The sequence below is a fragment of the Scylla paramamosain genome, chromosome 7 (genome assembly GCF_035594125.1).
Source record: "Scylla paramamosain isolate STU-SP2022 chromosome 7, ASM3559412v1, whole genome shotgun sequence".
In the NCBI taxonomy this organism is placed as follows: Eukaryota; Metazoa; Arthropoda; class Malacostraca; order Decapoda; family Portunidae; genus Scylla; species Scylla paramamosain.
In genome coordinates this window covers 6,720,001-6,732,500 of record NC_087157.1, presented here as the reverse complement: position 1 = coordinate 6,732,500, position 12,500 = coordinate 6,720,001, and the positions used below count along the sequence as shown (strand labels likewise).

The window sequence follows — 12,500 nt, the reverse complement described above, 5'->3', positions numbered from 1 at the left end:
AAAAAAAAAATGAAAATAGTGATAGAAGACAGCTGGAGATGCAACACTGTGGCGATGAAAGAGAGGATGAAGACAGTCAGTTAGAGGAGAGGAGTTGATGAGATGAAAAGGTTTTGATTCCACCCTGTCTAGAGGAGCGGTATGAGTGGAACCCCCCCCAGATATGTGAAGCATACTCCATACATGGACGGATAAGGCCCTTGTACAGAGTTAGCAGCTGGGGGGGGGTGAGAAAAACTGGTGGAGACGTTTCAGAACATCTCCGCCTTCATAGAAACTGTTTTAGCTAGAGATGAGATGTGAAGTTTCCTGTTCAGATTATAAGTAAAGGACAGACCGAGGATGTTCAGTGTAGAAGAGAGGGACAGTTGAGTGTCACTGAAGAAAAGGGGATAGTTGTCTGGAAGGTTGTGTCGAGTTGATAGATGGAGGAATTGAGTTTTTGAGGTATTGAACAATACCAAGTTTGCTCTGCCCCAATCAGAAATTTTAGAAAGATCAGAAGTCAGGCGTTCTGTGGCTTCCCTGCATGAAATGTTTACTTCCTGAAGGGTTGGACATCTATGAAAAGATGTGGAAAAGTGCAGGGTGGTATCATCAGCATAGGAGTGGAGAGGACAATAAGTTTGATTTTAGAAGGTCATTGATGAATAATATGAAGAGAGTCGGTGACAGGACAGAGACCTGAGGAAGTTACAGAGAGAAGGATAGAAGCTGTAGGAGGGTAGTTTGGAAATCAAAGCTTTGTGCCAGACTCTATCAAAAGCTTTTGATATGTCCAAGGCAACAGCAAAAGTTTCACTGAAGTCTCTAAAAGAGGATGACCAAGACTCAGTAAGGAAAGCCAGAAGATCACCAGTAGAGTGGCCTTGACGGAACCCATACTGGCAATCAGATAGAAGGTTGTGAAGTGATAGATGTTTAAAAATCTTCCTGTTGAGGATAGATTCAAAAACTTTAGATAGGCAGGAAATTAAAGCAATAGGATGGTAGTTTGACGGATTAAAACGGTCACCCTTTTTAGAAACAGGCTGAAAGTAGGCAAACTTCCAGCAAGAAGGAAAGGTAGATGATGACAGACAAAGCTGAAAGAGTTTGACTAGGCAAAGTGCAAGCACGGAGGCACAGTTTCGGAGAACAATAGGAGGAACCCCATCAGGTCCATAAGCCTTCCAAGGGCTTAGGCCAGCGAGGGCATGGAAAACATCATTGTGAAGAATTTTAATAGGTAGCATGAAGTAGTCAGAGGGTGGAGGAGAGGGAGGGACGAGTCCAGAATTATCCAAGGTAGAGTTTTTAGCAAAGGTTTGAGTGAAGAGTTCAGCTTTAGAAATAGATGTGATAGCAGTGTTGCATCTGGTTGAAATAAAGGAGGGAAAGAAAAAGAAGGAAACTTATTGGGGATATATTTGGCTAGATGCCAGAAGTCACAAGGGGAGTTAGATCTAGAAAGATTTTGACATTGGCTGCTAAAATTCATAGTCTAGTGGTGGCATCATTATCACAGGGAAGAGTACCAAAAGATTGGAAGAGAGCAAATATTACACCAATATACAAAGGAGGAAATGAGGAAAATCCACTAAATCATAGATCAGTGTCCTTGACTAGTGTTGTAGGAAAATTATGTGAAAGAACAATAAAGGAAAGATGAATGGAACTCTTGGAAAGAGATGAAGTTTTAGTAAATTGTCAATTTGGATTTAGGAGGGGAGGATCATGCTCCATGAACTTATTGTCCTTTTATTCAAGGGCAGTTGATATTGTGCAGGAGAGAGAAGGATGGGTGGATGGTGTCTACTTAGACTTGAAGAAGGTATTTAACAAAGTACCACACCAAAGATTGCTATGGAAGATAAAAAATTATGAAAAAATTGGAGGAAGACTGCTGGAGTGGGTGGAGGATTATCTGGATGATAGGGAGATGAGAACTGTAATACAAGACCAAAATTCATCTTGGCTGAAAGTAACTAGTGGTGTCCCACATGGGTCAGTGTTGGGACCAATAATGTTTGTAATATATGTGAACAACGTAAATGAAGAAACAGGTATATGAACTTATTTGCAGATGATGTTAAGCTGATGAGAAAGGTAGAAAATGTAAATGACTGTATGGTACTGCAAGATGATTTAAATAAGATAAATAGATGAGTAAATCTTGACAAATGGAATCCAATTTAAGTAAATGTAAAGTAATGGAGTTTGGTAAGAGTAAGAAAAGATAGATAGTGTGAAGTTAAAGAAGTCAAAAGAGGAAGTGGATCTGGGAGTAACAGTTACTGGAAATGTGACTCTGGACAGACACATTGATAAGATTACTGGAGAGATGATGAATTTGTTAAAAAGAGTAAGAATGAAATTCTCATATTTGTATAAAGAAATTATAAAAAAGTTGTTGATTTCCATGATAAGATTGGAATATGTGGCAGTAGTGTGGTCTCCTCATACAAAGAGGAATATTATAAAATTAGAAAGAATACAAAGAGCAGTCACTAAGGTGGTTCCAGAGTTGAGTAAGTCAACCTATGAATCATCATAATGTAAAACTGAATTCCATTTGCTAAGATTTACTCAATCTTATTTAAATCATCTTGCAGTGCCATACAGTCATTTACATTTTCTACCCTTTTCATCAGCTTAGCATTATCCTCTAATAAGTAAATTGTGTGTGTGTGTGTGTGTGTGTGTGTGTGTGTGTGTGTGTGTGTGTGTGTGTGTGTGTGTGTGTGTGTGTGTTTACTTATTGTATTGTACAGGGCATGAGCCAAAGCCCATTTTGTCCTGTCTCCATAACTATATTTATCTAGTTTCTCTTTAAACATGTGTACACTGTTTGCCACAACCACCTCTTCCTTCAAATCATTCCAGATTTCAGTGGCTCTATATGCGAAGCTGTATTTCATAACGTCGCTTGAACATCCACTCTTCTTTATTTTCTTCCCATACCCCCTTGTCTATCTCTCTCCCTCCTCCATCTGTGGTACCAAATTATTTCTGTCTATTCCTTCTATATTGTTTATTAATTTGTTAATCTTTTTTAAATTCTTGTACCATCTTTGTCACTGTCCTCTGCATTCTTTCCAGTTTCCATATATCTTTTTTTCTATGTGGATCCCAAACTACTGCTGCATATTCCAGTTTAGGACATATCATGCTTGTTATAAATTTCTTTATATGTGTGTGTGTGTGTGTGTGTGTGTGTGTGTGTTTTGATGTGTATGTGTGTCTTTTTGTTTTGTTACATTTTGAAAGGCTCTACACATGCTTGCATATATCAATTCTATTTGTATCACTGCCATCATCTGCATCCAAACCTAAGTCTTAAATATCACACTGCCCCCCCCTCCCCCCAGTGGTTATACAGTACTATCAACATTCATATATATACACAAACAACTGTATTTAGTAAGGAAATCTTAATGTAATTTTTTGTACTGTGCCTAAAGTTTATTTCAATCACAAACAGAATTCTGAAAATATTTTTAAGTATTTATCAAGCCAGCAGGATTGACTTTTTTTCTGTATGTTTACGACTTAAAGTAGCTGTTAGATTTTATTCATCATAGAAATGCATAATTGAAATGCATTCATCATTGTTTATTTATCACAGCTTATTAAATATTTGCAAAGTTGTTGAAATGCCTTAGTAAAATTTATCAGTTATATAAGGGAATGTAGGTGTTTATGCCTTATGCACCAGTATTTTTTTAAATATTATGACAGTAAAACTTGTTACAGTTACTTGCTCCAAAGCATGTATTGTGCCATTAATTGATTGATGTGTTAATCAATGCTGCCAGACCACTTTGATATATGAACATGACACTCTAACCCATACATTTTCACAATGCAGGATGTGCTGAGTGATGAACAGAAATGTGTCCACCAGTCCTCAAACAGAGTAGGTGCACCTCCTGAGCTAAGAGCAGTATAGGTGCATTTCAGTGTAGCAGATTTACCTTGTTGCAGTGGCTCATATCATTGTGATTACTGTAATTCCCTGTGGTTGCTGTGTTGAGGTGCAGCTCATCATCAGTCTCATGTGTGTCATATGCAAGGTCAAACAGTAGTCTCATTATCTTGTCTTTAAAAAGTTAAGGTGGATTTCCAAAAATGTTTATGCTCAAAAATATCTTTTATATTACATAAACAGTTTTGTCCTAAACTCTCTAATATTTTGTAATAGGCTGGCCAAGTGGAGAGGATATTGGGCATAGTCACCTCATTAAGTTTCTTTCAGAACCTTTCCTTTTTCCTACTTTATAGTGTCAAGAAATAATGTGTGTGTGTAGTTAGAGAAGACAAAGACTTCAGATTGGAACAAACCACAGGCATGAGATGCTGTGACCAGTCCATATTATGTTTGCCAGCTTAAAATTGTTAGGATTTTGTGTAACTGATACAGTTCAAGTCTTCTTGTTGCTGTACCTGTCAAATGTTTGATGGATTATGTATGCATTATTTTGATTTTTACTTGTATTCTTTTCACTTATTTATTTTACTTCATATATTTATTGATTTTTTAATCCTCTCATTGTGAAACAAAGCTGCCATTGTTCAATGAAAGAATGTGAGTCTGAAACATAGTAAACACCTAGTTATAGGAGATTCACTGTATTATTGTGAGTTTACTAAAAGAGGACATTATAGGAGATTCACTGCATTATTCTGAGTTTACTAAAAGAGGATATAAGAGATTCACTGCATTATTGTGAGATTACTAAAAGAGTAACAAAGTTCCTTTTGAATGAAAGAGGACAAATATCATGTTGCTTCTTAAAAGAAATAATAAAGAAAAGTTACTGAAGTATGATAATAACAAATGTTGCTGCCAAAATATTGGCAGACAAGTCCCTGTTATTCCTGTCTGTTCTCATCCTCACATTCTGATTTTCTCATTTTCCTTTTAGTTCTAGCTCTCTGCCTTTTCATTTCATTTGGTCGTCATCTTGCACATATTGCATATACTGTACCTTTTTATTATGCGGTTTTATAAATCTTACTTTCTTCCATTATTTCTTTGTAGCTAAATCTTCTTATGGTGTTCCATTTGACTTCCACAACCACTCCACATTTCATTCCTTCACTTAACATACTAAAACACTTATGGAGATTTTATTTATTTTAACCATGTATTCTTTGCATATTATACACACATTTCTCAAACAATTAATTTGTGTTGGTTAGATCCTTGATCTCTGTTCTTCATTTTACAACCAAATCTCACTTGCATATGTGATTGTTGGAACTGTGACTCCATCACTTATTTATTTATTTTTTCCTACACCATGCCTACTGTTGTTTCTATCATAGTAAATATTTATGTTCAAAGGTAAACCCATTTTCTTTCTTATACTGCTCTTTTTCACATTTTATGTTTCCATGCTCTTTCATAATCAAATCATGGTACTTGAATTTGCATAATTTCTCCATTTTTCTCCATTCAGCTAAATTACATATTCTTTTAGACATTTGGCTCCTACTCTACAGAAGCTACTCTATGGATCCTAAGATCAACCCCTTCACTTTAACTCTTTTCAAACACAGTCACCTTACTTTTCTTTACTTCTTCAACTTCTGTATTTTTGCACACACTATCAAACATAACATAAGTTATTCAACTTCTTTTGCAGTAAGGACATCTACTAAAAGAATCATATTCATTAACCATGTAGACATGTTTTTTATTCTGTTATCATCAACCTTTGCTCCCATTCCTAGAATTACATGATCCAGGTGTAGGTCAAACAGCCACAGGCCTGGGAATAAAACAATATCTGATAATGTAAGGTTGCAATGGAGCAAAGTAATAAATGGGGTCCTTCAAGAGTCAGTACCAGCATCAGTGATGTTTCTGGTTTTACGTAAATTATATCATGAAAAGACTGAGTAGTTTTATGTGTATTTGTTAATAATAGAAAGTTATTAGGATCAATGGAAAATAAAGATTACAAGTTAGAATCTGGACTGTGAAGACAGAGATAAAAGAAAGTTAACATCAAGAAATATAAAGTGATAAAAATGGATAAAAGTCATAGTAGACATACAGGAAACACTCAATAGGACATGAATGAATTTCTTGACAGAGAAACATAATCTAACTAAGATCAATGGAGAAACACAAAATACTGAAAAATATGATTTTGCTATTCATCTCTCTAGATGAGTCATTGAAGATATTTATTGTATCAATGATTTGCCCAGAGTTAGTTGACACAGCAAGAGTGTGGTCACCCTGCAAATAGATAATGTCAGGGAAATGGAGAAAACACCAAGTCTAGAATACATGACAAAGGTATGATTGCCATACAAAGAGAATACTGTAGTATAAGAAGGATTGAAAGAATATAAAGAGCAGCAACTAAAATTCCCTCAAGCCTGACATATTTACCATATTTGTATGGAAAGATTGTTAAGAATGAAAATTCTAACCTTAGTGGAGAAAAGAGGGATAAGATTTACATATCCAGTTATAGTATTTTGAAAGGAAAGTTGAAAGTAAAAATATCAATTTGTTTGGAACACGAGATTTAAATCATGGAAAAAGATTAAAAAAAGATTTCTTGCTGGAATGAAAAAATATATATGTATATATATATGGTTTCCCAACTAGAAGCATAGAAACATGGAACAACCTAGATGCAGAAGTGGATGATGCTAGGCTATCTAAAGCTGAGCTGGATAATAGCATATCCAAGACAGGAAGACTAGAGCTCTTTTAATGTATGTTACAGTTAAGTAAACTACAATTAAGCAAACTACACCTACATAAAAAATATGAATCAGCATGTAGAAGGAATTTAAGTACAAGAACTAAAAAAGACTGAGAGCTTGTAATATATGTGATGTTATCAGGATTGTGGTTTTTACGTACAAAAATCTAAGGATGATACAGAGAATATACAAAGTAGTTTCTCAAATTATAGCATTCTTCAAAAAAATTTTTTTTTCATATGGTTCAAGAGAAGGGGGAGAAAATTAATGTACAAGTGTGATGTTTAAAAGAATCAGAAAAAAATTAAAGTGGTAGAGACAAGATATTCTTACAACTTTCCACAAATCACACAACATAAATACAAAACAATGAGTACATTTTTGTACAAAGCAAAGGGACTTAGCATCCTAAAAAGAAGCAGCATTACTATATTTGGAATGGATGAGAGTGGAGATGGTGAGAGCAAGGAACATGTATAATTAAAGCTTAAAGTTAAAGCTAAATTATGTAGATAAAAATTAATATGAAGAAAAGGATAATATGAGCATAGCTCAAGTTCCATGTAACAAGATAGATATGCACACATGTGTTGGCAGCTGCTAACACATATGCTTTTTAACATGTAAGTATAGACATTATCTAATCAGGATGAAATGTAAATTTTTTATCACCAATTTCATTGTTAATTTTTTTTGCATAGTTTATTAATAAATTAATATATATATATATATATATATATATATATATATATATATATATATATATATATATATATATATATATATATATATATACACACAGTAAAATCCCTTTCATCCAGCATTCGAGTATCCGGCAGCTTCAAGTATCCGGCACATTTTTCCCCGAGCCTTAAAATCAATAAAAAATCAATGTGTACTCATAAAATCGATTAAAATTCCCACGTGAGGCATACTTTGTCCCCTCGCCACCAGAGCACACTGCTTCACGCAACCCGCGGCCTACTGCACTGTGTTTACTCAGTGACTCAGTCCCACGTGTGCACTGTTTATCGCCTGACGCCTTCATCATGCCTAAAGTTGTAGAAAAGAGGAAGCGTGTTGTGCTTACACTGCGATGCGTGAGTGTATGGTGGTGATTGTGGACATAATTTCACTTCTATTCAAGTATCCGGCAATATTCAAGTATCCGGCATGTCGGTGGTCCCGTTGATGCCGGATAAGAGGGATTTTACTGTATATATATATATATATATATATATATATATATATATATATATATATATATATATATATATATATATATATATATATATATATATATATACACACATACACACTGATTATGATGTAGGTGTTATTCTTATCGCATGTATACCTCAGCCTATTCTCTGGTAAACAACTCAGGCACACCACCTCCTCTAGAGTGATGTTACCTATTAACTACTGTGTTGCCATGCCCTACACATTTGGCATTGCTTCCCATCTGATGGAGGTTTACAACTTCATCTACTTTCTCATATACTTCTAACTGAACCCAGACCACATATTATGAAAATAATCATAACTATCAAAGCTAAGTTTTCAGCATCTAGTTAGTATATTTTCCTTTAATTGTAATTAGGATAAACCTTACAATCCAGTTTTATTCCTTTAAGGTAAGCCACACTGTGCAGTATGCCATTGTTGTGTATGACTTAATGCTGCAGCACCTTGACCTGTAGTTTTTAGATGTCCTTTATTTTGCTTACTTAAATGAATGTATTAAAAAAATGTATGTATGTAGCATGCACTTCCAGTGTGTTCCATGAATTTCACAGCTCATATAATTGTCAAGATGTGCCTTGCTGTACAGTAGTATATACAAAGGTTGCAGTAAAAGTTTTCAAAATGGCCTTTCTTGTCCAGTTGCAACTTAATTTATATTTAATTTTTAATTAAATTGCTTAATTTGAAGAAGGAAAATTACAGCACAGAAAATTCTACCAATAAAATGAAGTTTTACATTGCATTTTGTCTTCAGTTTCCATGAATCAATAAATTAAAGTTTAGAAATTTGTTTGAATTTTTTATATATATATATATATATATATATATATATATATATATATATATATATATATATATATATATATATATATATATATATATATATATATATATATATATGGCAGAAAACACAAAAAAATCATTAAAAAATATTAGGCTATATTTCTGCAAGTTTATTGGCAGGAAAGACTTCTGTTAATTAATTCTTTAAATACTTATGGCATTTTTATGTATAAAGGTATTTTCCATATTAATTACTTTAAATTGAAATGCATCTCACTTTGTCAGTTCAATGTAAATGTTTTTTTTTTTTAAGTGATCCATTAAGAAATGTAGTGATAGGGCAGTCAGGGGCAATTGGATCTTGGTCAGCCTTGACTGCTATGTCACTACAGAAAAACAGAATGAACTTCATTATATTAATTCAAGTTTACAATTTCATTCATTATAGGTTCACTATACAAATTAGACACAAAGCTATGGTGGGCTTTTGTTGGATGTATTACTTTCACAGCAATCTTTGTATTAATCAATTGTTTTATGTTAAGATTATAATTGGCCTTCAGGATACTATGGGAACTAGTAAAATTAACTAGTATTAAATTGTTGAAATATGAAGGTAAGCAGCAGGTGCAGATTCAGGCTCAGATATAATGTAAGGTAAATGATAAGTTTATTCTTTATATATATATATATATATATATATATATATATATATATATATATATATATATATATATATATATATATATATATATATATATATATATATATATATATATATATATATCATAATAATTATATCATGATGAACACTGAAACAAACATAATTATATATGGTTGCAACTCTTATCTTACAGTTTTTACTGTGTTTCAGTTCTCATTAAACATATCGGATGATCCAAAGGAGATACACTGCAACCTGATTGAACGGGCTGAGATTGCTCAGTTAGTTCGTTCTCGTATGCAGAGTTTAGGTGAGTTGTAATTTTTTTTTTTTTCATGTTTTATATCTTCTGACCTTCAAAGAAAGTGAGAGGGCACCTATGAAAAAAAAAAAAAAAGGAAATACACTAAGTATTCCCAAGAACAGAACTTTTTTCACATTTATTCTTTCTCCCATTTTATATGTAGTAGCTATACATTATTTATATTTTAGTTTTCATATATATATATATATATATATATATATATATATATATATATATATATATATATATATATATATATATATGTTACGCATAATGTGGACAATTGCCTAATGTGAACATTAGGCAGAAAATTGCCTAATGTGTACATCAAGCAAGTAGGTTGCGTAAAGTTTACAAATTGTTAACATTAGGCAAAAAATGCCTATTGTTCAAATTATGCAGCTCAATTTTGCCCAATGTGAATAAGGAAAACATAATTAATTAATGCAATATTAGTATAAGTAAAATAGGTCAATCGATCTCAGGGTTCAGTTGAGTCCAATCACAAATTTTTGCATGATCTGCCTGGGTGACAGCGCGAGTTGCATTTAATTTCTTTTCTTAGGCAGCTGCACCTTCCTGATGTACATTGAGTAGTACATTGACACTTTGTATAACCTTGCCCACCATTGCCCTAACCTAACCTAACCTAACCTAACCTAACCTAACCTAACCTAACCTAACCTAACCTAACCTAACCTAACCTAACCTTACTCGGTTATAACAAACCCAAAGCTTCGAACAACATCTTTGCTCACAACAACTCGGTAACAGACCCAAAGTTTCGAACAACATTCGAACAAAACTGTAGACACTGGTTTGTCATTCAATTCACATTAGGCAAAATACCCTTGCCTAATTTGAAAATCATGCCTAAAGTGGACATTAAGCAAGTAAGTTGCCTATTGTCAACATCGTGCAAACAAATTGCCTAATATGAAGATTAGGCAATTTCACTGCCTAATGTTCACATTAGGCAATTATCCACATTATGCGTGACATATATATATATATATATATATATATATTATCACTCCACTTTGGCTCACTCTTTCCTGTACACACCTCTCACCTTCCTGAAGAAATATACATTGGAACCTCTTTACCGAACATCTCCCTTTCCGAACAACTCAGTTTTCAAACAAAAATTTTAACTCTTAATTGCTTTAGTTGCCATATCATAATTCAGTTTTCAAACAAAGTTACATGACTTCAAATACTACAAGACGTAGCAAAAGCTGCCTCATATTATTAATTTATAGTTTCTGTAAATATTTTCTTCGTTTTTTGTATATTTCGTTTTATATATTTTTATATATTTGTGATCTGATCGAAAAAGATGAAGAACCTCACTGTAGATGAACAAGGTTCGGCACTCAGGAGTAATCCTGAGCCTCCTGTAGCTCTCTCTATAACCCACAATGCCATCACTACTGTACAACTGCATTTTCCCAGTAGCTTTTCCAAGCAGCAAGATGTCTAAGTGTTATGATCACCTTTATTTTGGCAGTGAGTGGGTTGCTCCTCTCTGTGTCACTCTGTAAGGCTTCCCTCACGTGATCAGTGACAAAGAGAATGCCTGCATGGTCTAAACAATATCTTTTGATGAGTTCTGTGTCACTAAGTTTATTCAATACATCCTTTCTGGATTAAAAAAAATTCCTAAGGTGGAGATGTTGTGGAGCAGCCATCTTAGCAGTAGGAGCATCAGTCATTACCCACTAAGAAATGGTGGATGGGTGTCTGAGAATGGATTAATCTACCTTACATTGATTCCTTTGGGGAAAATAGTTTTGGTTATCAAACATTTCGGATTTCGAATGGTATTCAGGAATGAATTAAGTTCGAAAACCGAGGTTCCACTGTATTGTGATTTCTAACTTGCCTTCATTATTAAATAAAAGGTATGTTCCAGTTCAGCTCAGTATCTATTGATTGTTCTAAAAAAAATAAATAAATAAATAAAAAATAAATAAATAAAAAAATTGAAGCAGAGTATATTATGATTATAGTTTTTATTTAGTACATACAAAAAAAAAATATGAGAATAAAAACTAGAGTATTTTACATTTTAAAAGAGAGAACCTGTAATTTAGCCAGTTTCCTTTTTATCTTCTTGTTCAGTTTCCAGTATTTGATAGCACTATTAGCTCATCCATTATATTTCATGATATCATTGCAGAGTGGAGCTGTTTATTTGTTATGTTTGGCTTTGGAACTGTCTCAGTTGTCTTTTTTACATGAATGAAATTTCCACAGCCCTCCCTCCTGAGGATTATGATGATGTATCTGAAAAGCGCAATTCTTTGTCCTTCGTGATCATCAATCCCTCCTGTGACCTGAAACTGGAAGAAGGGGATATTGTGTAAGTCACCATCAGAATTGTTTGTCTGAATTAGATCAATAACAAAACAAAGTAAAAACTCCAAAAGTCTTAGGTAATCACCAACAACTAAAAGTGCAACTTGATCTTCTATCTATCTATCCATCATCTAAATAATAGTACTTATGTGGCTATCTATCTATCTATCTATCTATCTATCTATCTATCTATCTATCTATCAATTATATATGTGTGTATGCAGTGGTTGTTCCATGAAGTCTCCTCATAATATATACAGCAGAAGAGTCTATATTTACATCCATTCACCTCATCCATTCACATCCCTATCCTCTTGTTTTTTTGTACTATTTCTCATCCTCCATGTATATTCCGTCCACTATACTTTATTTTGATATTTATGGGAGTGGTTCTTTCCCCACAGAAGATATCCTACCTTTTATATTGTT

At 33.5% G+C, this 12,500-nt stretch overlaps 1 protein-coding gene across 1 annotated transcript in view; it reads left to right on the top strand.

Annotated features, from left to right (window-relative positions):
- LOC135101960 (potassium channel subfamily T member 2-like) overlaps positions 1 to 12,500 on the top strand; it is a 523,352-nt gene that overhangs the window by 270,641 nt on the left and 240,211 nt on the right. The window contains 2 exon segments of the mRNA XM_064006426.1: positions 9,617 to 9,716; positions 11,970 to 12,075. Coding sequence (XP_063862496.1) covers positions 9,617 to 9,716; positions 11,970 to 12,075 — 206 coding nt within the window.